A 25,956-nucleotide genomic window follows, 5' to 3' on the forward strand; every position below is an offset into this window, starting at 1 on the left:
TTGGAGATCCAATCTGAAATGGCTTTTATTTTTATCCTTACACATCAAGCTCATCTTGAGCTTCAACAGCTGCTTCCCATGATAAGCTACTTATCAGGGTACAGACTTAAAATAAGCTATTCATTTTCCTAAATCCAAGGTGATGGTGGTGGAAAAAAAAAAAGAAATTAACAACATTTTAGGAAAGGCCTTCACAAAGCATCTGTGTAGTGATTAAACAAGGAAACCTGTTATTTTTCTGCTCCTCAATCTGAGAAAAACTTCTGGACAATCACTGAGTGGTACACAGCCAAACCTGCCTGCACCACATACTTACCAGTCATTTACATGCTTCTCAACAGCCTCAGGCTTCCTACCCTAAAACCTAAGATGTGTGGGGTATTCAGGTTATTTACAATGCACAACTTTAGCTGTATAGCAGGGAAGCCCTGTCTAAAATAATATAGGAACAAGTTTGGACCCATACTAGGGCTCATAAAAAAAGTAAAAAGATTATCAGTCTGTCACAATAAATTCCAGTGACAGATTTACAATGTCACATAAACATCATGTCTACCAAGCAGGTATTATAGAAAACAGGTCTCGTCTGGCATAGCAACTTTAAAAAAGCTTCCATTCATTTTGTGGAACATTTAATGAATGTTAAAAGAAAAACAAAAAGAGGAGTTCCCTTGTGGTGAAGTGGGTTAAGGATCTGTGTTGTCACTGCAGCAGCTCAGGTAACTCGGGTTCAATACCCAGCCCAGGAACTTCTATGTGCCACGGGGGTGCCTACCCCCAAAAAAAGAAAAAGAAAAAATAAAAATTGAGATATTTTCTCTATGGGACTTCCAACATCATATACTTATCAATGGATTTAGCTCTTTATTGTGAAACATCCCTCTTCAACCATAATAAATACTGATATGCAGCTAAGTTAAAGAGTAACACAAATAACATTTAAATGACTATATAAATGTTAAGCAGCTGAGAGAAAGAAATATTGGACCTAAACAGATATAAATTTGAGATATGATCTCACATCAATTATCCTCCAGGGAAACTACAATCAAACGCCACTGTACTAAAATCACAAAAATAAATAAATAAATAGCCCCAAGTTCATAAGTTCATTTTAGGCTCAGTGCTAGTGTATTTTTTGTTTTAGTGTATTCTTTTTTAAAGTTAAAAAAAATTAAAGTTGGAGTTTCTGTCATGGTACAGTGTAAACAAATCAGACTAGGAACCATGAGGTTGTGGGTTCGATCCCTGGCCTCGCTCAGTGGGTTAAGGATCCGATGTTGCTGTGAGTTGTGGTGTAGGTTGAAGATGCTGCTTGGATCCCGTGTTGCTGTGGCTGTGGCTGTGGCTGGCAGCAACAGCTCCGATTTGACCCCTAGCCTGGGAACCTGCATATGCCGGGGGTGTGGCCCTAAAAAGCCAAAAAACATTAAAGTTGTAAGAGTCCTAAACCAAATAACGGCAGTGATGCCTTTGTGTTGTTCTGTGGGAAACAAGCACACGCTTTACATCTTCACACTCATGTTAATGCTCAGCTTGAAAATTTCAAAGTCTGGAGGAATGGATAATGAAGAATGATTTCCAAACTTCTGAAAACTCCCCAAGGTGCTGTTGTGGAGTTTGGGAGCTTTACAAAAATGGTGCAAAAAATTTCCAGGTTACTCAAGAAAGAAACCTCAGTTACAACCAAACCTATGAGTGTGTCCTGGGCTTCAGGCCCAAGGGTTCAGGCAGGTTTATGTATCCAAGTTAATTCATTCCAACTGTTCACACACAGGATCCAGAGCCCAGATGCAGCCTCAAAACAATGTTGAGGCATCCTCTGGCCCTCAGAAAATCCTCCTTCAAGGAAATGACCATTTACTCTGCCCCAAATTCACCTGCCACACTCCCTATGTGGCCTGACCTCGAGCTGGGGTGCCCAGCTTGGACTGAGTTTTGGCCCCACCAAGCCTGCCGATGGGTGACCTTGAGCAGTGAATAAGCTACACAGCCATGTGCGGCATCCCTGCAGAGAATATCCATCACATGGAGAACTGTGGAGTCAGAACGCTGGTGTGTGGCTCGTCTCCGCTTCTCTAACTGTGGGATCTTGGGAAGGCTGCTGACCCCTTTCCAGGCCTTAGTTCTCTCATGTTTAACATGGGGATCATGACAGAACTCTCGTCACAAGATCAATGGGAGGGTTCAATTAGTTATTACACAGAAAGTGCTTAGAATAGGACCTGGCAGAGGCTGAGGACTGGATAAACTTCACCATTACTAGCTCATCCAAGAAAGAGACATTATTGGGAAAGTTTCTCTTTTTTTTGGTTTGTTTCTGGGTTTTAATGAAGAAGGTCAACATTTCTCCTTTAGTTTAATTTCATTCTCATTTGAGTTGGTCCTTGATGGATGCAACATGCTTACTGGACTAGAGGTAAAGAGACTTGGATTTTGGATACAATATGGCCAGTTCTAGTCTGGGCAAAGCCCCCAGCCTCACCCCAGTCTCAGAGTCCCCTGGACAGAATCAGCAAAGGCAGAGAGGAGGGCCTTTGTGGGACTCACAGCTATTGTACTTTGAATCAAAGATTCTAAGACTGAGAATCAGCGACTTTGTGGCCTTTCTTCCCCACTAGCATCTCATGGCCCAGTGCTTCAAATACCCAAAACACTAAAAGATTCATGAATGACTCAGTGTTCCAAGATTTCTTTTTCATCTCTTACCTTCAACGTAGGTTGGGAATGAAGCCAAGCTTTTTCTTGACTGTAATTAAGACAAAGAGGTTTCAAAAAGGGCAAAGCATGATGAAAAATGCATTAACACAACCATCCATGCAGCACGAACAATAAATTTATCACCAATAGCAGATATTAACCAGTTGTCAACAATTTTTGCTATACGAAGTGTGGATAAACATATGCATTTATTATTAAAGGTTACCCAGAGCACAAAACTATCCATTCATATTTTAGATAACTGGGAAATCTTAGAGTCCACAATCTGAGAGAGATGTATTAAAAAAGAACCCACAGACAAAAATTTATGAGCAGAAATAACAATAAAAAGGGCTCAATTTGTATTTTTAAGAATCTGTGTGTCTAAGTGAGAAATTGCTGATCAGTAAAAGCACCATTGAAATGATTATATGTTAAAATTAAAAATTCTCTTGGAACTCATTATTTTACTCTAGGTCTTTGCTGCACTGATCTCTCACTGTGCTAAAAAAAATGGTTGCTAGAGTTTTTTTTATCTCTTCCTTTCATCTCTTACTGATTTATTTTAGTTTAAAAACATCCTTACATAAGTCATTATTGTGTGTTGCCTTAAACTAAGAACACAATAAACAAAGAAGCAATTTAAAAACCCTGGACTTTTTTAAGTAACACCTCGTAGCAAAGGTGAGTCTCCTAACAGCATCCTTGGAAGTGGATATAATCAGCTAGAAAACCTTATAAAACCTGACTAATTGCAATTTCAATGCTAGTTCTCAGAAGAGCAATACTCAGCACCTGGTTCTTTTTACAAGCAAATATCCTAGTGATAACTAGGTGGAATAAGAGTAGGCAATTCAGGAGTTCCCTTGTGGCCCGGCAGGTTAAGGATCTTGTGTCATCACTGCTTTAGGTCTGATTAAAGCTGTGGCACAGATTTGATCCCTGGCCTGGGAACTTTATGCCACAGATGCAGCCCCCCCCCCAAAAAAAGAGTAAGTAATTCATTCATGCTTTAATCAGTGATAGAATTTGTAGCTAAAAATGTCTGGGGCAAGGTGATATGAACATTGTAAGAGAATAGAGAGCTAATGTAAAAGACAAGAGTCCCTAAAGTGAGCAGAATTAGGGTTTTCAAGGCCAAGGGTTATCCTAAGAAAGCCTAAGGATTTTTGCTGCTAAAAATTTACTAGGTGTTAGGTGATCATTTCAGAACAAGACTATCCAGTGCAACACAGGTACTCAATAGGATGGTTTGAGATGATGGTGTATTTTGGGGTGCCTGGTGGGCTGGAAGAGTGAAGGGCCCTGGATGATGGCTGTGTTACCATGGGAAACAACTCCGTATCACAACACTTGATCCAATGCTCTTCACTTGGAATATGGGAATGGCTACAGGATGGTTAATTAGTTAATATCTGTACAGCATTTTCAAAGATAGCAATGTTAATTGTTATGTGAAAACCTGAAGGGAAAGAAACCTAATTTTAAGACTCCAAACTTCATCCAGGACAATGACAAGAATTCAACGGTAATCACACAATACACCATGCAGGGCAACCTCAGTAAACCTGCTGTTGATGTGCTCACGGGGACGAAACGGTTCCTCATACCAAAGAGGGTGGGTTTCTGGTTTCATTAAGGATGACCTTTAAAGAAACTAAGGACAGAAGTTCACTGGGAGTGAAAGGTTACTGGCTGCTGATGCATTTATGGAAAAATGCACACCTCGTGAAAGCCACAATTATGTACACAGGAGGAAAGTGAACTCCCATTTCAATGGTGCTTTACATTGATTTTATTTTTTAATTTTTTCTTCAATATTTCCCTTTGTTTATTTTTATTTAATATCACATTGATTTTACTTTCCATTTACCCAAGTGAAAAGTCATGTCCAGTGGACTGCCCGTTGGCTTAAATTCTGTTGGTTTAAAGAAAAAAAAAATTGAAACTTCATGGTATGCAGATGAAAGCCAGCTTCTTCATAAAGGCCAAAGACGTTTAGATTATTACTCCCCAGTCATTTCCCTGACCTTGCCCCCCAGATCTAGGGGCAATGAGGTTTTACTTTATTTAATCAAAATGGTTTAGACTCCAGGTACAACCAAGAGGCCAATTCATATTTTTGGGGGGTATTAGAATACTTTCCTGAATGCTCATCTCAAGGACAATGTCCAGATTTTAGCAGAAGCTACAAAAGAACTGCTTTAGTCTATAGCTCTCAAAGCTGCTGTTTTATTTAGAGTCACAATGGAGGGCATTGGGTACTTTCACTCATTCTCTATTCATGAGCTCATGACTGGCTTTCTTTAGTCTCTGAGGTAGTAAACTTTTTTTAAAAAGGAATTTTCTGAAATGAAAGAATCTTTAATTATGGCACATAAAGAAGATTTTCATCATTATTTCTAAAGATATGCATAAACATGTGCCAAGTCCTGTAGGAACTGAGAAACTGACAAATTTGCTTTGCTTATTTTATCTGATGAATAATCAAATGCTGAGTATTCAGATGTCTGATTAGCCCTTTGTTTTCTCACATGTGGACAGAGACAAACATTAGCTGATCCTTAACACTCAAGAATTAATAAAGCCACATTTAAGAAGCTAAAGACCAAATCTTTGGGATGTTCCAGGAGGTCACACAACCGTGTGCAGAGGCTAGGGGCCTGACCCTTGGAATAATGACATAAAGCTACCTTGTCCATATAGCGTGTTACCTGCAAGTCTTTGTCATCCCAGGGGTAGCAGATTCTGGTATTAAGAGCCTGGGGGGTCTCAGGAGCTTTGGATTCAAAAGCCGGCCCAACTACTGGTGAGATCTGGGACCTCAGGTATGTGACTCAACCTCTCAGCTTCCTCCACTAACAAATGAGGACAATAATTTCCATCTCTCAGAATTATTCTCAGAATTAAATGAGATACTATGTGACTGGCCTGGCCTAGTGCCCGAGCACCAAAAATGCTCAAGAAACGCTAACTCTCATTCCTGTTACTATCAACTGAGGTTTCTCTTCTTGCCATTTGTTCTCGCTGATCTGTGTGCTATGAATAATGTAGAAGGTGAGGTGGTGGGATGCAGGGCCAGGAAAAGCTGTAACCTCATTACTCCTGCTCCTGTGGCCTGAGGAGCAAAACCAGAGAAGGATGGAGTCTATTTCAAATTTAAAATCTAATGCTGTGTCGTTTTAGAGAATGCCTCCTTATGTTTGCTTGGTTTAATAGGAATAGATTAGAAAATACTTCTCCCCTGCATGAATATTTAATGGTAAATGTATGTGTGTTTGATGATATTTTAAGGGTACATTTTAACTAAGGACCCCTTTAGAAGTGATCTGCCACTCAGGTTAAAATGGAGGTGGCTTTCGTCCATTGAATTTAACAGAAGGTTATTAACAAAAGGAGGGAAAATGAGACAACCATTCATCCCGTGGTTTACCTCTTTAACGCATATCCCCAGTGCTGATCAGGCAGCATCTTTATTTGGAGCACGCTGAGCCCACAAAGAGATTATGCAGCAGGCCAGTATTCAGCTGATGCTCATTCATAAGTAGGTGGGAGGCAGGTATAAAAGGACAAGAGGTGCCAGAGGTGGCAATGGCTCCCCATCAGGGAAAAACACCTGCCCTTTTCTAGCCCCAGAAACCTTAGCAGGGGCAAGTAGCATCTTCTCTCTTAAATATTCTCTGCTGGAGCTCAGTAATGGCCTCCATCAGTAGAGTGACCACATGATTTGCTATCCAAAGGGACACATTCAGGCTGCACTATCCAGCAGCCCTGAGCCACAGGTAGCTACTTAAGTTAATGAAATGGAATAAAAGGCAAGAGATTCAGTTCCTCAGTGTCTCTAATCACGGCTTTCAAGGCTTTCCAGGCACATGTGGCTCGTGACCACCACACAGGATGGTACAGACGTGGGACATTCCCAACATCACAGAAAGTTCTCCTGGACAGCACTGCTTCAGACCGTGAGAAAGGGTGGTTACCAGAGGCACTGCCTAGACACCAGATGTGAACTGGAACCACCCCGGGTAAGCCAGGACAGGTGGTCACCTTGTTGTCATGAAAGATCTTTCACTTGGGCCTGAAATAAGTGAGTATTTAAGAAGCCAGCCCCTTTCGCAAACCGCAGAGCAACTCTAATGCCACAGCATCAAGGCTCATAAAGAAGGATGCTGCTAGACACAGTTCCCCCCCCTTTAATGATTTTTATTTTTTTCCATTATAGCTGCTTTATAGTGTTCTAGACACAGTTTTGAAATTTCTGCCATCATGGAAATGCTGTGTAATCTCAGCTTCCAATACAAGAGCTACTCGTCACGTGTGGCTACTGAGCACTTGGAATGTGACCAGCGTGCCTGAGGAAGTGACTTCTTCATTTTATTTATGAGTTAAACTAGACACCTCTGGCTAGTGGCTATCAAACTGGATGGCACGGCTTTCATCACCGAACCTCACATGGGAGAGATGAGACTTTTTCTCCCCAGGGGAATGTGGGTCAGCAGCTCTGTGGGAGGCTGGAGAAAGCATAAACCAGAATCAGAGTAAAACATAACGGGCCGATGGCTTTGTAACAAAATGGTATCCTACCTCTTTATTTGTGGAGGCTTCCGAGGGGTCACTGGGATGAAGGGATGTGCTTGAAGACTCTGCACCCAGGGGTGAGGAACTGCCAGGAGATGGAGACTAGAACACAGATGGCAAAGGAAAACACAGTGAGAAGCTGAGGTACTGGGTGAACTGCCCAGCCTTGGGGGACCTGTGGAGAGAGGAGAACGCTGCACACAATTGGAGGAACATTTCAGCCGTGAGAAAACTTCCTTGGAGACGAACTGCCAACTGGACAGAAAAGGCTTGGACTTGTCAGGCTTTCTTTAAATGCCTGCTATGCTTTCCAAGGAGCCCTTACAGTTCTGCCTCCCCGCCCCGACCCACCACCTTAGGCCAACTGTTTAAACACAGCAAAGGTTGAATATCAAACTTAAAGTCCTAGATAAATTAAGCTAAAAGTGATACTCAAACATTTGTGTTTTTAAAACATTTTCCGTGTTGAAGGACACAAAGACTTTGGGTACTAAAAATCACCTGCCTGAGATTACCTGAGTAGGAAAGGAAAAATTAAAACATGCATTTTTAAAGAGCTAGGACCACACCACCTGTATTTTCCTAGTCAGTTCAGACTGCATATATTTTGTCTGATTTCATCCACATGCCACTGAAAACACAGGTATTTCAGCATCCAAACAACATGACCTTGGCTGCTCTTAGAAGAGTTAAACAATTCTTTGTTAAATGATATGTTTAAAAATCAAACTTAGAGGAGTTTCCATCATGGCTCAGGAGTAACAAACCTGACGAGCATCCATGAATCGGATGTAGTTCGATCCCTGGCCTCATTCAGTGGGTTAAGGATCTGGTGTTGCTGCGAGCTGTGGTCTAGGTCCCAGATCTGGGTCTGATCCCACATTGCTGTGGCTGTGGTATAGGCTGGCAGCTACAGCTCTGATTCAACCCCTAGCCTGGCAATTTTCATATGCTGTGGGTGGGGCCCTTAAAGAAAAAACAAAAAAAACCAAAAAAACCCTCCACAAATAACAAATGCTGGAGAGGGTGTGGAGAAAAGGGGACCCTCCTACACTGTTGGTGGGAATGTAAATTGGTACAACTGCTGTGGATAAAAGTATGGAGGTACCTTAGAAAACATATGATCTGGTAATCCCACTCCTGGGCATGTATCTGGACAAAACTTTCATTGAAAAAGATACATACACCTTTATGTTCATAGCAGCACTATTCACAATAGCCAAGACATGGAAACAACCTACATGTCCATCGACAGATGAATGAATTAAGAAAATGTGGTATATAGACTAGGAACCATGAGGTTGCGGGTTCGATCCGTGCCCTTGCTCAGTGGGTCAAGGTTCCGGCGTTGCCATGAGCTGTGGTGTAGGCCACAGACGCGGCTCGGATCCTGCTTTGCTGTGGCTCTGGCGTAGGCTGGCAGCTACAGCTCCAATTCGACCCCTAGCCTGGGAACCTCCATACGCCGCAGGAGCGGCCCAAGAAATGGCAAAAAGACAAAAAAAAAAAGAAAGAAAATGTGGTATATATACACAATAGAGTACTACTCAGCCATAAAAAAGAGCAAAATAATGCCATCTGCAGCAACACGGATGGAACCAGACTCTCATACTAAGTGAAGTAAGTCAGAAAGAGAAAGATAAATACCATATGATATCACTTATATCTGGAATCTAATATATGCCACAAATGAACCTTTCCACAGAAAAAAAAACATGGACTTGGAGAACAGACTTTTGGTTGCTAAGGGGGCGGTGGCGGAGGGGGGAGTGGGATGGACTGGGCATTTGGGGTTAAGAGATGCAAATTACTGCCTTTGGAATGGATAAGCAATGAGATCCTTCTGTGTAGCATTGGGAACTCTATCTAATCACTTATGATGAAGCAGGATGACGGGAGGAAAAAAAGTATGTATGTAAATGTGACTGGGTTACCTTGTTATACAGTAAAAAACTGACAGAACACTGTAAATCAGCTGTAATGTAAAAAAATAAAAATCATTAAAAAAAAATCAAGCTTAGAAAAGGTTTGGAAAGCATGGTCAGGTATGTTACTGCCCCCGGTGATAGGCTTGGGTCCCTGGAGCAGGCCCCACACTAGTGGGTATGAAGCTCCAGGCCAGTGACTGTAAATCCCTGTTGACTGAATGACCAAATAAAGAACCCGAGCACAGGGATGGGATTAATGAAGGGGCTGCAAACCCTCCCCGGCCAAGTCCCAGACATTTCAGCATGCTCCTAAAATCAGCAAAGGCTGGATAAAGAGAATCTTTGGGCGAGCCGCAGGGATGCTGAAGAATTCTGTAGCCAAGGTCCCCTGAGAGCAAGAACACACTGCTTCACAGTTTGTTGGCGATGCTTGATAGCAGGCATAAAACTGAACCCAGGCAAGATCTAGTCTCTGAGAAAGCATGGGAATGTGAGTGAAGAGAGGCCCATCCTGGGCCAAGAAAACAAAATCATACCACAAGTAGCTTGAATCTGCTTCTCACCTCTTGAGACTGAGCCCCACGGGGAAGCAGAGGCAGAGACGTCAGTAAAATACCTCTGCATGGGAACAGAGAATGCTCCATGAAATGATGGTGCTAAGGAGGGGAAGGGGCACGCTCATAGACAAGAGGGACCTCAGCAAGGGGGACCGTGTGAAATCACACAAAAATTAGTCTTTTCCAAAAAAGCCTAAATTACAGGCAACACCAAATGAACTCAAGGATGATGTACTGAAATGCGGTATTATTCACAAAGACATTATAGCGTCCCGGCCCATTGCTGTGAAGCCTGGATTTGTTTCCCAGGGGCCTGTATATACCTGATTCTGGGCAAGGGGTGAGGACCAGCAAGCCTCTTCACCACTCACAGGCAGACATCAGCTGCTCTGCAGTTTAGCCAAGAGGACAAGCACCAGGGTAACATCAGACATAAAGTATCCAAGCCCCACGGTCCTGGAGGCAAGAAAGGTGCCCTGCATGCCTTGAGAGAGAACACACAGGATTTTTCATCAGCACCCAAGAGAGTTGGTGGGTACTTGCTGAGTAAGCTCTTTGTCTTGCTTCGTCGAAATTAAGGTAGTCAAGTCTTCATGAGAATTTAATGTCTTTAAATTTCCCCAGTTTTTCAAATTTGAAGTGCTTCCTTAGCTATTTATGTCTATTTCCCCCCAACTAATCTCTGTCACAATGATTTTAAAGGTCTAGTCCCTGGGGAACATAGAGCAGCTGCTTTTTCTTTAATTGCTCAGTTGGAAGGCTATGTATCACCTTCATTTAAAAGGTGCTCCCACAGTAGCCCATAGTGCCTACTTCTCTAAGTCTCTTCTCTTGCAAATCTTCTAAAAAAGGCATCTTGGCAATGTCGTGGGCATCAGGTCATCTCTGGATGATGTGAGAAGACAGGTTACGTGGACAGTGGGCTGGAATCCAAAAGAGGCAGGTCAGATCCCACAGTAAGGCACAGTGACCAATGGCAGGTGCCTGCCATGGGACACCAAAGAGTACAAATGGGACTTTGGGGGACACTGTTCTCATCAAGGCTCTTATGGGACCCAGGCCAGCCTTCAATAGGAAGCACTTCCCCTCCGACGCTCATGTTCTGTCCTTCTGCATGCACATGAGGCCTCTTAGGCTTCCTTCTATTTGTATGTGCTGTTAATGACCTCCATCTAGAGAAGTCTCCCTCATTCTCTCCTTTGAAAGCACTCATCTTGCTGAAGCATCCTCAGACTCTATTCAAGTTACTGTTCTCCCCTGATAGCATGGGCCAGGTTCTGCAATTATGGATTTGTATGTACACCTCCCCTCCCATAAGAGCTCTTAGGCAGGACTCTTGTCTTACTCATCTTTGTAATCCACATGCCTGGCCTTGGGTCTCGTAAACAGGAGGCACTTACCAAAAAAAAAAAAATGGTAAATGTTTACCAAAAAAATGGTGTCAGTGTGCTTTTCAGCCTTACTATGTTCTTCAGCTTGCATAGAAAGGAGTCAACCACTACTCTCTGTCATTATTTGCAGTGGTCCACGATAAGCCTCTCTTTGCTATAGGACCCCCCCCACAGTTATGTGTAGAAGGTTGTACCTGCATTTTTGAATGAGAGAAATGTCTTTGCCTGTGAAAACTGTGACCTTAACTCCAGCAAAGCTCCTTTTTTTTTTTTTTGTCTTTTGTCCTTTTTGGGGCCGTACCCGCAGCATATGGAGGTTCCCAGGCTAGGGGTCGAATGGGAGCTGTAGCCACTGGCCTACGCCACAGCCACAGCAACGCCAGATTTGAGCCGCATCTGCAACCTACACCACAGCTCACGGCAATGCTGGATCCTTAACCCACTGGGCAAGGCCAGGGATCGAACCTGCAACCTCATGGTTCCTAGTCGGATTCATTTCCACTGCACCACAATGGGAACTCCAAAGCTCCTTTAAAGCAGAAAGTTTTCCCCAAATGAGAGATGGCCCTATTTCATTGGAAGCCTACTGCGGCACTGATGACAAAGTCAAGGTGGACAAATATGTTCAGAGCAGATGCAGCCTCCATGGAGTCCACACAAAGGCGTTAGTGTCAACTCACCTCAAATGTGTGCTTTACAAGCCCTTTGTCCCTTATCCACAACTTCTATCTTATCATCTATAGTAGAGAGAAAGTCAGAAATTGTATAACTCCTTTTGCTATCCAAGAATGTGCTGGAGGCAAGATTTAACCAACCAAATGCTGTAAGAAGTACAAACTACCACTACCTATTTCCCTGTCTGGATCCTCATGCCTTCCGGTTACTGGATAGATATTCGATTTTAGGCAAATGAGACCACAGGTGCGAAGTAAGTCTGTGTCTAAAAATTCACAAAGCTAAGCACCATACAGGGTATCTCCAGGGAATGTGGTGTTCAAAGATGACCTGACAACTCCCTGTTGTGGTAATTACAGGAGGTCTCCTTAAGCTCAACATTTGTCTTCTGTGAATTATGTTCTAGCAGGTGAGCCACAGCTCTGGGGTACACAAAGCAGAGCTCTCAGCCTCAAGACTTAGGCTTGTCAACTCCAGGACAAGAGATGGATCGTTCTCGCCTTGGGCCTAAGGATGCAAAAGCATCTCAAGGGAAAGCCGATCATTTTTATTCTGACTGAATATCTCCTAGAGGTAAACTATGAACCGCTGGTGATAGGGGTAAGAGAGACAGTTCACGGAACTTGCAGGCTATGTTTAGAGGGGAGAAAAGCAGGGCACAAATAATTATTCACTTATTCCTTCACCAGACATTTCAGTGCCTCCTTCACTGCCTCTAGCACTAGGCCAGGGAAACCAAGAGGAAAGAGATGTTTGGTCTTGTCCTCCACCCCCTTCCTTCCAGGCAGTGGGGGAGGCAGACATGGGAAGTCAGCACCATGACAGGTGGCTAGGGTATTAATTCATAAAGAGGGTCACAGGGTTGAGGGGATCGAATCTGCAGGAGGGAGGGGTCTGCATCTGCAGTGCTACAGTGGGAAGGAACCGCTTTGGTTGAATCCTGAAAACTCGATGATATTCATGCAGTAGGATGGGATGAGACAGGGAAGAGGTAGAAGGTACCGGAAACAGAGGCAGGAGGGAAGCCCAGCTCTACAGGGAAAGGAGCAATGAGCTGAAGAGCAGGGCAGGGACCAGTCACTGGAAACCCACCTGGTGACAAACAAGGCCTGCTCTCTGCCAAGAGGGTTATTTTCTTTATGAGTCACTGGCCTGATGAAGCTCATTGAAGAAGCAGTCTCGGCACGTAGTAACTGTCTCCTGGGTTGAACTGGAAGATCTAAAGGACTGAGAGGCTGAGTATCACCTTCGCTCCTCCCTTTCTCTTAATCTTCCTTCATTTTTGGACATCTGCTTAAAGAGAAGATGCCCACCTGGAATAGTTGACAGGTGATCATGAGAACACCTCAAAGCCACAGGTTAAGGCCTCCTGGCTCTTTCCAAGAGGGCGGTGTTCTTTTTAGAAAGGCCTAAGGACTGAGGCAGGACTGAGAACAAAGATGTGACTTGGAGAGATGTATGGGGATCTTGAAAGACTTTTGTAGGCATTCCAGTCACAAGACACCAAGACCGGGCCATTCACTCATTTATTCAACATGGAAGTTCTGACAATGTCTGGGGAAGCCCAGATCCTGCCTGGGCCCCAGGAGTTCTTGGTCTAGCTGGACAGACAGACCCACAAACATGCACAGGGTGTTCTCCATAAGCAGTGTCTGAGTCCCTGAGGGAAAAAAGTCACCACAACATAAGAACAGCCACTAAGGAGCCAATGATTCACAATGGCAGTATCCATCTTATCCGTCGCTAGCATCCCCAAATGCCAATCCCGTCCCCAAACACCTGCATCGATGTGCTCCATGACTCTGTCAGTTGGTCTCTTTTGACTGTTGGGACCACCTGGCATTTACAGGCAAAACAGGAAAAATAAAATAAAACAAAAAATAAAAAAAGGAAAGAAACCCAGCAAATGCACTACAGAGTAGAAGCATAAATACTGCAAAAATAAATAAAAAGCAGAATTTCAGAAAGTTGAGGGTGGCAAAGTTGACGAACTGCTCAAAGCCACTACGGACCCTTGAAAAGTTGGTAGTTACCACAGTTAATAATTAAGAAGAGGATAGATGGGTAGCAGGGCCCTACTGTACAGCACAGGGAAATTTACTCAGTACCGTGTGGTAACCTAAATGGGAAAAGAATCTAAAAAGGAATGGATGTGTGTATAACTGATTTACCTTGCTCTATGCATGAAATTAACACAACTCTGTAAGTCAACTTTAATCCAATAAAATTTTTTAAAATACGCACAACCTAAAAAATAAACAATTAAGAACAGAAAAATGGAAGTATGATGGCATTAAAGATGCTTCAAAAGAGCATGACTGGATCATCCCATAATGAAGAGAGACCCGCGGGAAAACAGTCCTTAAATATTTTTGCTGAAATGGACCTCTTCATGACCAACCATGCTGCACAAGTCACCTGCAAACTGAAGGTGACTCTTCTATTGTATGCTTTGATGACTCTTTGAGAAAAATCGCAACTCCCCAAATCAATACTTCTTCTCTAGGAATTCACATACAGGTAAAATTAGAACTGACAGGTTATTAGTCAAAAGGTAAACTAAGCTTATGTTTATGCTTTTTTTAGTTTTTCAAGGTAAAGTTCTAATCAAATCTCCCTTTCTCCATGCTTACTTTGAAACTCTGGTCTTCATGGTACATGAATTAAACAGTCTTTTGAAGGGATCCTTTAACAGCCCCCTCCCTCTAGTCCCATGGTTAAATGGGACATGACAGCTGCTGGAACAGGCAAGAACAGGAGGAGGGAAAGCCCATCTGGGTCAGAGAAGTAGAGAAGACACAAGACTTTTCTGCCACTGTGCCTGGACTTGGAAGTCCCTGGACAAAGCCTGTCAGTTGGCAGAATTAAAAAAACAAAACAAAAAACCCCCCAAACAAACGATTCCTAAGACACTGGGTCTTCAAAACCATCGATTCCTGAGACACTGGGTCTTCAAAACGGATGGCTTTCCCGTCCGTTTTCAAAAGCATAGGTGATTACGGGGAACACGAGTTACATTTCTCCTTTGAAAAGACTTAATTTTGTATTGTGGTACAACAAGTAAAATTTTAACTTGGGTTTCAGGACACTGAAGAGGTTAAGTCCTCAAGTCCCAGCATCTGACAGACCTGAGTGTGGATTCTGGCTTCATCGCTCAAGGTTCAGACACTTAGCAGGTTCCCACCCTCTCTGACTGTCCTGAAAATTGGGGAAAACTGTTATTACCCACCTCCTGGGGTTGACATGAGAGTTAATCAGTGACAAAACACACAGGGGGTCAGCTCAGTGCCTGGGCATGCACAAAACAATCAACTAATATTTGAAAGGTCTTTTAAGATTCTAACAGCAACAAAAATTACTTCACCCCTCTGGGAGAGTGTTCACAAAAATTACTTCACCCATCCATGGGGATGTTTTCTTCATCTCATCTTCTGGATTCCTTATTAAAATTTTATTCATGGATAAAATTTAAAAGCACACAGAAGGCTCTATGAAAATCCTACCACAAAGACTTTAAATTAATTTATAAGCCCCAAGACTCTTCCTGGTATATTGGTAAGAATAGCTCATTACTGGCTATGGCCGGGGGGTATAATGATGCCTGTGAGCAATATCTGGCACATCCACTGCCTCCCATTCAAGACAGCATGTCAAAACATGAGGGCTGAGCGTGATGCTATTATGGTGACTGATTAACAAAAGAGAATCACAGGCACATGCGTTGCTCCAGTGTTAATTGGCAATAGAGCTCACGTATGACCATGACACACCGAGATACTCCGCTGTTTTGGACACCGGGTGAAAGACCCCAGCTGGCTCTAGCCAACCTTGACGTGCCCCAGTACACGTAGGTCCCTTTCCTCCAGGGGAAGTTAATGACCAAAATTTCACTGCAATGAAGGATAGGAGAAATGATTCCTTAAAAGTTAACAGTTTCACCAAATCTTTTTGGAACTCAATTATTTAGGAAGGTCACCTCTATGGAACTTAGAGAACCTGAGAATAAGATTTGTTTGTTTGTTTGTTTTTAAGCCATCAAGCAGCAGACATACTAAGAGCTCATGAATCTTCTTTACTAGTGTTCTAGATTGCATCCCCCTCAAATGTAAATATTGAAACCCTAGACCCCAGTGGGATGATATGTAGAGGTGGTGCCTCTAAGAAGTAATTAGGTTGTGAAGGTGGAGCTCTCATGACGGGATGAGTGCCCTTATAAGAGAGACACAAGAGGCCTTGTTTCCTCTTTCCCTGCTCTTCACTCTGTGAGGACACAGCAAGAAGCTGGTCATCCGTAAACCAAGAAGAGAACAGGGCCCCACCGGAAGCTGAGCAGGCTGGCACCCTAATCTCAGACATTCCAGGCTCCAGAACCGTGAAAAATCAATTTCTGTTGTTTAAGCCCCCTGGGCTATGGTACCTTGTTACAGCAACCCAAACCAACTGAGACAATCAGAGACTGAGACCCTCTCACTAAGTACCTATTTACTTTCATTTTTAAACACGGTTTTAACAAACTCTGAGCGACTCATTCCTCGATTCAAAAACTTGAGTGGTTCCTTTCCGCTTAAGGAATGAATCCTAGACTCTTCACCTTGGCACTTAAGGCAGCCAAGCTTTGGCCTGAATATCTTTACCAATTCCCCTGCTTCCAGTTCTATTCTCTATCATAAAGCCAAACTGAATTCCTTTCTGTTCTCTGTGTATTACTTGTTTCTGCACAGAGCTTTTGCTGAGGCTCTTGTCTGAACTCCACAGGTCCATGACCCTCCCAACCCTCCAAGAGCCTCTTTCATGAAGTCCTTCCAACCCCCTTAGGTGAAAGAATCTTTCTATGAGAATTGCTTGCATTTATCTGTGCCATTCTTATGGTACATCACTTTCTCCCTTATATTTTATAAAATTATGACACTACTGGATACTTTAACAACACTATTTTAATAAGCACCATGCAGACAGGACTTATGATTAATTTACATTTTCTTCTTCCAGTTGTTTTTTTTGTTTGTTTATTTGTTTTGTTTTTGTTCTTTTCTAGGGCCGCACCTGAGGCATGTGGAGGTTCCCAGGCTAGGAGTCTAACTGGAGCTGTAGCCACTGGCCTACACCAGAGCCATAGCAACGTGGGATCTGAGCCACGTCTACGACCTACACCACAGCTCATGGCAATCCCGGATCCTTAACCCATTAAGCGAGGCCAGGGATTGAACCCACAACCTCACGGTTCCTAGTCAGAGTTGTTAACCACTGAGCCATGACAGAAACTCCCCATCTTCCAGTTCTTAATACAGGATTGACCGTAAAACATACAACAGGAGTTCAATACATGTGCTGAACATATGGAAGGATGCATGGGCACAAATCCTTTAGTATCAGAGGCAAAAGGAAACACAACAAGGAAAACGGTAGGTTCTGGACACATGCAGCACTGCACTTCTGGGCTCAGATGCAAGTCTGTACCCACGTGTGGCTCATGGTTCTCCTCACTCATGCTTGATTGTGGTCTGTCCCCCTTTCTGGCAGACTCAGCTTGCATATCTGCATCTTCAGATAGCAGAAAAGTTTGGCAGACAGAGCAGGGACAAGCATTCTTAAAGGTGGTATTTCCTAGACTGTCATCAGGTTGTTCAATTCCTGTCCAGCTTGAACATTCTGGTTCCATTCCCTTTTCTATATGGACTTTCAAAGTGGGAGTTGCCTAGGGCAGGCCATGGCCCACACTCTACTTCTCCTGGGAAATGTCCCTTTCAGAGGCTGTGCGGGGCTTTACCTCCAGTGTCCTCGGAGAGCTTTTCCACTATGTATACTGATTTATCTAGTGTTACCCTTTTTCGCAAGTAAATGTACACTGTTTTCTTCAGTGATCTAAAGAGTTTAAAATTAACCTATTCCATGTTAGAATTATTTTTTAAAAAGCCCAAGTATATGATTAGTTTTTTCTTGCTCCAAGCTATGTCTGTGCTTCTGAAAACTGCAACTGCTGAAGAAACCCATAATTATTCACTCTCAATTCAAACTATATTATCAATGCACATTTGTATTTCCTTAATGTGGTGAAGCAGGAAAGTTAGCATAGGCATTGTAGGGGCATAATTATGTCATTAAAATGATAATAGCCTGGGCCTAATGAAGTGTTTTATATACACATTTATAATGGATTCAATTAATACCAACAGAACATTTTGAGATAACTGTCAGAATATTCTATTTCTATTCTCTTTTCCCACCGGGGAAATGTTCCCAATGCCAGCCCCAAGTCTCTGACACCCATGGCAAGGCTGTAGTGGTGAAGATCCCACCCGCCTCATAGTTAGACAAAGCCTAACACTGCAGCCATCTCCTCAGAGGCTGCTTTTGTTATTGGGGGACCACACAAATCACTCATATCATCATCATCTAAAGGGCTCTAAGGTTCTGAAACCATGTTCTCCAAGGCAAAAAAAAAAAAAAAAAAAAAAAACAAAAAAAGCCAAAACAACTGACTAGTTAACTATGAACCAGAGTCATCCCTGCAAGGTGGGATAACTTAGTCATCTGATAAAGCTGATCTATAAAGCAATGTTACCGTTTCCCCTTGAAGTACCTCATTGTATGTATCTGAAATGCATTACAACACGTGCCGGATAAATGAGGGAGCCTGCTACTCATCTCTCCACCGAAGTCCATATTCCCTGATGGTCCTCCTGCACCATCATCCTCAGGCCACACTGAACCTGAGTTCAGTGACAGGAAAACGAAGGTCACTTTAAGTCTGTATCAAGAGAAGCAGCTAAGAGCACACTATTTACTATAACAACACATTATCTGCTAGGAACACTAATAGCTACCATTTGGGGAGGGCTTACCATGTGCCAGGCACTGTACGGGGCTCATTATACCCAATAGCTAATTTACTAGCAAAGCCGTTCCTAATGTGCAAGCACTCGTCTCCATTCACTGTCATTAGCATCACAGAAGAAAGACACAATACAGAACACAATACAGAGAATTAGAAGATACAGTACCCAAAGGAAGTCATCTATCAGAACACAGAGGACAGCAATGCAATGCTGATGGAGAGGAAGCAGAGTGCACCTCTAAGTGATCAAACAGCCTTTTTTCTGCTCAGCTCATCTTGGACTTCCAAGCAACAGGCAAATCTGGTTACATTTCTTTCTGTCCTATTCCTGCTCTGTTCACTTACTCCTACTCTCCTGACAGGACCAGGAGAAGAAAACCAAGAGCAAAGCAGCAAACGTAATTCAGAAGCCCGAGGATCCACCTACCTCATCTTCGTGACACTCAAATTGGTACATCCAGAAGTTCTCCATCTTTGCAGGTGGGTGCTCTTTGGTGGCAGGGCCAGCTCCAGCGCATCCACTTGTGGGCTGAGGCTAACTCCTGACCTCAGGGCCTGTCTGATGGATTGCTTCCAGTGGTGTTAGATGCCCAGTCAATAATGCAACTTGTAACGGGAGATGTAACCATCTCCCAGGGTGCCTGACCTAGCTGCATTAACCCCTCAGTGCCCAAGGCTCTGGCGGCCATGCGTCACTGGTGGGGCATCATCACCTGATGTTTCGGAGCTGGGGCCGGCCTACCCCTTCTGGCAGTGACGCCTACTATTTCTGGGGGAAATAAACTCAGTTCTGAGGTGCTACCAGAAACTTTCACACACTCTATCAACTCTGCTACGTTTATAGAACCTGTGAAAAAAGCAGCCAGCTCATGTGGAAGAAAGGGGCAGGAGCTGGGAAAAAGAGGCTCTCTCAGAACCTGTGCCAGAATGCACCTGGGCCTGTGTCGAGGGCTTAGAGAACACGGCGGCCAGCCAGGGCCTGGCTCGCTGGGGACACAGGATGCTGAAAAAGGACCCTCTTCACATTTGCTGAACATCCTTGCACTCTGACATCCTTGCACTGCCATCTGAAAAAGGCGGAGAGGGCCAGCCAGGCTCACAAACACCAAAAGAAGCCAACCCCATGGCTGGCACAGTTTGACCCAAACCATTAGGTAATCCTAAACTGGATTCGAGAGCTGGACCATGTCCACTGGTCCTCAGGAAGGTCGGGACAAATAGAAGTGGAACTGAGCTGGAGGGAACTGATGGAAACGGGGGTGAGAAGGGTGGTGCTAAAGGCAGGAGACATAGAGACCTCTCGGAGCCAATTGACCTCTTAACCAACCAGGGCAATGGGGGAGGATGTAGATGCATGAAAGATAAAAGGAACAGAACAGGGAGTTCCTGTCGTGGCGCAGTGGTTAACGAATCCGACTAGGAACCATGAGGTTGCGGGTTCGGTCCCTGCCCTTGCTCAGTGGGTTGATCTGGCGTTGCCGTGAGCTGTGGTGTAGGTTGCAGATGCAGCTCGGATCTGGCGTTGCTGTGGCCCCTGCATAGGCTTGGTGGCTACAGCTCCGATTAGACCCCTAGCCTGGGAATCTCCATATGCCGTGGGAGCAGTCCAAAGAAATAGCAAAAAGACCAAAAAAAAAAAAAGGGGGGGGGACAGAACATTTAAGACACTTATCCTAACAGATGGCTTTGACCTTCTTCCTTACTAAACCCTTTATGAGACATGCTGACAGGTCCCTCTCCCTGAGGGCACGTGATAAGCTAGAACAGGGTCACAAGTCAGAAAGACGAGAACGAGAAGCCAAGGAGCAGAACAACCCACAGCTGGAAAACCCACCCATGCTAGGTGACAGTTTCCTGTGCCGTGGACAACTCTGCAGGCCAGGGCAGAAAGAGGAGGTCCCTGTGCATTCCTCTCACCCTGCTTATTCCTGGGTTTCTCTGCTGGCAGCCTGGTTGCACCTACTACAGTTCAGGTCAGTCTGATTTGACTCCGGTGGTTGTCAGCCCCATTCAAGGAAGCCTTTTCCAAAAAGGTGAGTAGTGCAGGAAGCATTCCTTCCTAATGTATACCACTGGGCATCTCTCAAAAACACTTTCTTCTTCCCATTAATTATTTAAAAGATAGAAAATCTCAGGGTGTTGATTCTCAAGAGTTCAGCCTGAATAGCCCCTACCACGGAACTCTCCCCAGCTCATAAGTTAAGCCATCTCCCTCATTAACACTCTTAAAAATTATTTTAGTTTGGAGTTCCTGCTGTGGCGCAATGCATTAAGAATTCAACTGCAGGGAGTTCCCTTAGTGACTCAGTGGTTAACAAACTCAACTAGGATGCATGAGGACGTGGGTTCGATCCCTGGCCTCAGTCAGTGGGTTAAGGTTCCAGCGTTGCCATGAGTTGTGGTGTAGGTCGCAGATGCGGCTTGAATCTGGTGTTGCTGTGGCTGTGGTGTAGGCCAGCAGCTGTGGCTCTGATTTGACCCCTAGCCTGGGAACCTCCAACTGCAGAGTCTTGGGTCACTGTGGATGCGCAGGTTGGGTTCCTGGCTCGTGCAGTGGGTTAAAGGATCCGGCATTGCCACAACTTCAGGACAGGTTGCAGGGATTCGGACTGAATCCCTGGCCTGGGAATTTCAACATGCTGTGGGTGCAGCCATTAAAAATAAAAATCGTTTTGGTTTGGATTCACAGACCATTCAGGACAGACTGAAGCCATTAGAATCTTCACTGCTGCTGTGGAAAGCTTGTAATTTTTTCAGTTATAAACCAGGGAACCATCATCACACATACAACTTACAATCACCAGACTACAAAGGAAATCAGCAGACTTTCTGGAAAGTTACAGAAAGCATCCTCACATAATGCCCTGTTGGTGCAATAGAATCCAGAATTCCTTCTCTTCATTCTTTCCTTCCCTTTAATTTTCAATCTGCACCTGAAACCTGCTTAATTATTCACCACTGCCTTCTCCATGCCTCATCAATAATGGATAACACCTGCGATGCAAAATGGCCCCACAACAAGAAGACGGTTGACATAGGAATATAAAGAATAGGATCCACACCCCACACCTGAGGAAGAAATCAAGGCAGTGCGATGCCATCCAGCCTCAAGACCTGCTCTCTAAGCACCAGCAAGACCCCTTTGCCCCATGCCTTGCCAACTCTTTCTACGTCAAGGTGCACAGAGATGATAGCAATTGTCCAACACGCCGGGTAAACTGGAGAGGGCCCGGAGCACCGAGTGAAGCTGTCAGAATTCAAAGCGACATGATTGGTAGTCCAGGTTGCCCCATCCCCAAAGTCCAGGGGGATCATGAGCACAATGCTTGAAAGCTGTGCCTTAGCTTATGAATGAGCCTTTCCAGCAAATTCTTTTGGCACTGGCACTCCCTTGAAAATAAAATTAAAATCCTACTTACGAATCCATGGGGTCACGTGCATCCTTCAGGACAGTCCCCCTTCTTTTCCATTTCCATTGGTTCTCCTGAGCCCCAACTTTCTCTAATATGACCACCTGCCTTGCCTCTGTACTGACCACACCCCCATCCCCCCTTTTCGCCACTTTGACTTCATTTTCTGTCATGTCAGGATCTGCAGACCTGCCCAGTTCCAGACAACAAAATAAATACAGCCTAGGAACTGGGAATGGCTGACTAGGTCGGCTGGGGGGAGAATGAGGCCAGCAGCTGCTGTGTCCTCAGGTTTTAAGCCCAGAACCTCTGGGGGCATAAAGTAATGACAGATACCAATAGTGGTAGGCATATTTCTCAAGTGGCCCCTGTGATCCCCACCTCCTGGTATTCAGACCCTTGTGTAATCCCCTCCCTGGGGAGGGAGCGTGGGCTGTGACTTTCTCTAAGCAATTACAAAATACGACAAAGGTGATGGGAAATCAGTCTGTCACTGAGTTGTAAGTCTGTGACTTCCACTTTGCTATCAGACTCTGCAGCCTTCTTGTCTGGCGTACTTCATTAACTCAAGCTGCCCATGTGGCAAAGAATGGAGGAGGGCTTTGGCCAATAGTCAGTTGGAAACTGAGGCCCTCAGTCCAACAACCTCTGAGGAGCTGAATCCTGCCATCAAGAGCAGCATGAGCCTGGGAGCAGGGCTTCCCCCAGGAGAGCCTTAAACTGACTACAGGCCACTGACATCGTGATTACAGCCTCTGAGAAAACCCAAAGCCAAGGAACAGCTGAAGCCATGCCAGATTCATGACCACAGATACCGTGAGATAATCAATGGGGCTTGTTTTAGGCATCTTAAGTTTAGGGGCAATTTGTTACACAACAGTAGATAGCTAAGACACTAAACAAAGTTTCAGAGAAAAGCTTCAAGAGCAGAGGAGGCTTGGGGAGTTCCCATCATAGCTCAGCAGAAACAAATCCAACTAGTATCCATGAGGATGTGGGTTTGATCCCTGGTCATGCTCAGTGGGTTAAGGATCTGGTGTTGCCATGAGCTGTGGTGTAGGTTGTAGAGTGGCTTGATCCTGCATTGCTGTGGTTGTGGATTAGGCCGGCAGCTGTAGCTATGATTCAACCCATAGCCTTGGAACTTCCATATGCTGCAGGTGCAGCCCTAAAAAGTAAAAAACAAAACAAAACAACAGAAAACAAACAAAAAGAGCAGAGGGAGGCTTGGAAGTCTCACTGAGGGCTCAACAAAGAACTACCTTAGAGTAGATAACAAATTGTGCAGATAGGGCCTGTGTCTTTTTTATTCAGAGCCTGCATCTCCATGGCTGCTGTATCCCTGGTGTCTTGCACAGCACTGATCTATAGGAGGAACTCAAAAGTACTTGTCAAACGAGTGGATGATAAATTGAGACTTTCCATTTGTGATAAGATACAGCAGTCACAGCTCTCTCTGATTCACTGACAAAATGAAGAACAGTGTGGCTTTGTGGCCAGGCCTTATTTCTTTCACACAGTGTCATATACGTAGCTCATGCCGTATTAAAGTGTTAGCAGAGGAACAACTGTAACTACTCAACCCGATCTATCACTGTATGGCCTTTTGCATGGCAGATGGTTGAGCACATGTTTACTCCTCTGACATCATTCACTTGCCTAAGAAGAGGTTTCCTATTGATTTCTAAGGTCTATTTGGCAAAATACACTGGGGCCCATTTTTGCTGCCCTGACAGCATATCCTCTGGTTTTATAGTTATGCTCCTGGATGATCTTCTGGAGGGTTAACCTAGAAGGTCTCTCAGCCCCCCTTTTTCTAAACAGTATGAATCATATTTTAGAACAAAGATGGCTTCAGAGCCAATACTGGGATGTATCCTCTTCTACAGCTGGCCAGGAGAACATACTAAGTGTTAAGGATGTTTGGGGTCTAGTTCTTTTCAAGCTATGAAAGGATACAATGGAGCTGACTATCTCAGGAAACACCTTCTCTCTGGCCCCCACCTGCCAAGAAGACATCACATTCCAGCTAGACACTGATCTGCTTGGAGAAATCAGTCCCCAACAGACCATATATTCATTCTCAAGTTTGTCTATTTGAGTACAGATCCCATTTCAACTCTATCCTTTGCCATCCAGATCCTGGAAAAACGATGGCTGGCCAGAGCTCCCTGAGGTAGTGTCCATCAGCAAAAGGACCTCTCAGAGGAGGATATCTTAACAGGAATCCTTCACAAAAACAGAATCCTTCAGTGGCAAAAACAGTTCTTTTCACTCACCCTTGTAAGCTTGACAATACAACCACAAGGTCAACGGATAAGATGCTGCTAACAAGCCTTAATGAATTAGCATGTACACTTGACCTTGGTCAATAGTTTCCTAGCAACAGTAAAGAAAAAAAAAAAACCCACATAGGCTGATATTGAATTCAGGCTGGAGAGAAAAGGAGAGAGGACAGGGAGTATAGGTGATGCCAAAGAAATCAAGATCCAGATAGAGCCAGGATGCTTCCCGACCCTCATTACATCATCTTTCTCAAAAAAAAAATAAAAAAAAAAAAAGGTGGATACCAAAGTGCATATGATTAGGGCAGGTGTTAACATCAAGTCCTCACTTCACAGGATTTTGGCAATTTCTCCTTCTCAGTAGGAGAGTGGCTGGTTTCTGACTAAGAACTGTTAGTGCCAAAATGGTTTCCTGCCTCAAAATATATTTACTAACTGGTCCCTGGAATTGGGGATGACAATAAAAGGTAAACATTACCTGAAGGGGGTGATGTGTATATTGCCATTATCACTAATCAGCAGTTTAGTTTTACTTAATTAGATCACCCATGGGGAAAAAGCTGATGATAAAGAGCAACTTAAGGCAGAAATAGAGACCTCAGGTTACCTAGAGACCTTGGGTTACACTAAGTGCCTGACAGGATGGGCAGCTATGAGGGTACTAAGTGCTGAGGGAAAGCAGCAGGAAACACTAGCCTGGAGAAAGTGAGAAAGGGGTGCTAACAGGCCACTTCTCTAATCCAGTTTGTCACTGACCAACACTAAAAGTTAAGTGAGCTCTGACCTACTAAGGCCACCAATACACCAAACTTGCAATTCTGATTTCACATTTCCATAGAGGATATAATATATACAAAATCATTTTCTCTCAAAGTCTATCTGGGAAATAAAACTGAGAACTTCTTTTACTGATGAGGAAACTGAACTTAAGGGAACTATAGTAGGTCAATGACAGAGCAAAGATTTACATACAATGAATACTTACTGAGCATCAACCTTGCGTGACTTGCTTCAAGAGTTACAAGAGGAATGCCTTCAATAGACTAACAGTGACTTACAGAGGCAACAGGCTAATGCATATGAGGAAAGCAGAAAATAAGATAGTAAAGAATCAAATGTTAAACTGTAGTTTGCAGTTTGAGTGGGTGGTTATCAGCTTTGGTAAGACTCAATCTTCTAATCAGGAAATGTGGATTCCTAGAATCTATCTATTAAAAGAAGAGGGCCCCAAGGTCTTTTGAGATGGCAAAGTAGAAGGACTTGAGCTCATCTCCTCATAGAAAAACACCAAAACCACAAGTAACTGCTGAACAACCATCAACAAATTAAACTGGAAACTACCAAGTAAGATATCCTACACCCAAAGACAAAGAAAAGCCACAACGAGATGGCAGGAGGGGTGTTTTTTTGCAAGATAAGCAAATCATATACTTGCCAGGTGGGCAACCTACAATCTGGAAAATAACCATATTGCAGAAGCTCTCTCACAGGAGCAATAGCTCCAAACCCATGTCAGGCTCCCCAGCCTGGAAGTCTGGCATTGGGAAGAGGAGCCCCAAGAGTATTTGGTGTTGATGGTTAGCAGGGCTTGAGTGTA

General features: G+C 44.0%; 1 protein-coding gene across 5 annotated transcripts in view; it reads right to left on the bottom strand.

The window, feature by feature from the left end:
• APBA1 (amyloid beta precursor protein binding family A member 1) overlaps nucleotides 1–25,956 on the bottom strand; it is a 231,493-nt gene that overhangs the window by 35,231 nt on the left and 170,306 nt on the right. For all 5 annotated transcript variants that reach the window (XM_021064677.1, XM_021064697.1, XM_021064688.1 and 2 more), the window contains 2 exons: nucleotides 7,285–7,380; nucleotides 2,710–2,749 (listed from right to left, as the gene is read on the bottom strand). In XM_021064677.1, coding sequence (XP_020920336.1) covers nucleotides 2,710–2,749; nucleotides 7,285–7,380 — 136 coding nt within the window. The remainder of the gene's footprint in view (nucleotides 1–2,709; nucleotides 2,750–7,284; nucleotides 7,381–25,956) is intronic.

Source organism: Sus scrofa, chromosome 1, assembly GCF_000003025.6.
Source record: "Sus scrofa isolate TJ Tabasco breed Duroc chromosome 1, Sscrofa11.1, whole genome shotgun sequence".
Taxonomy (NCBI): Eukaryota; Metazoa; Chordata; class Mammalia; order Artiodactyla; family Suidae; genus Sus; species Sus scrofa.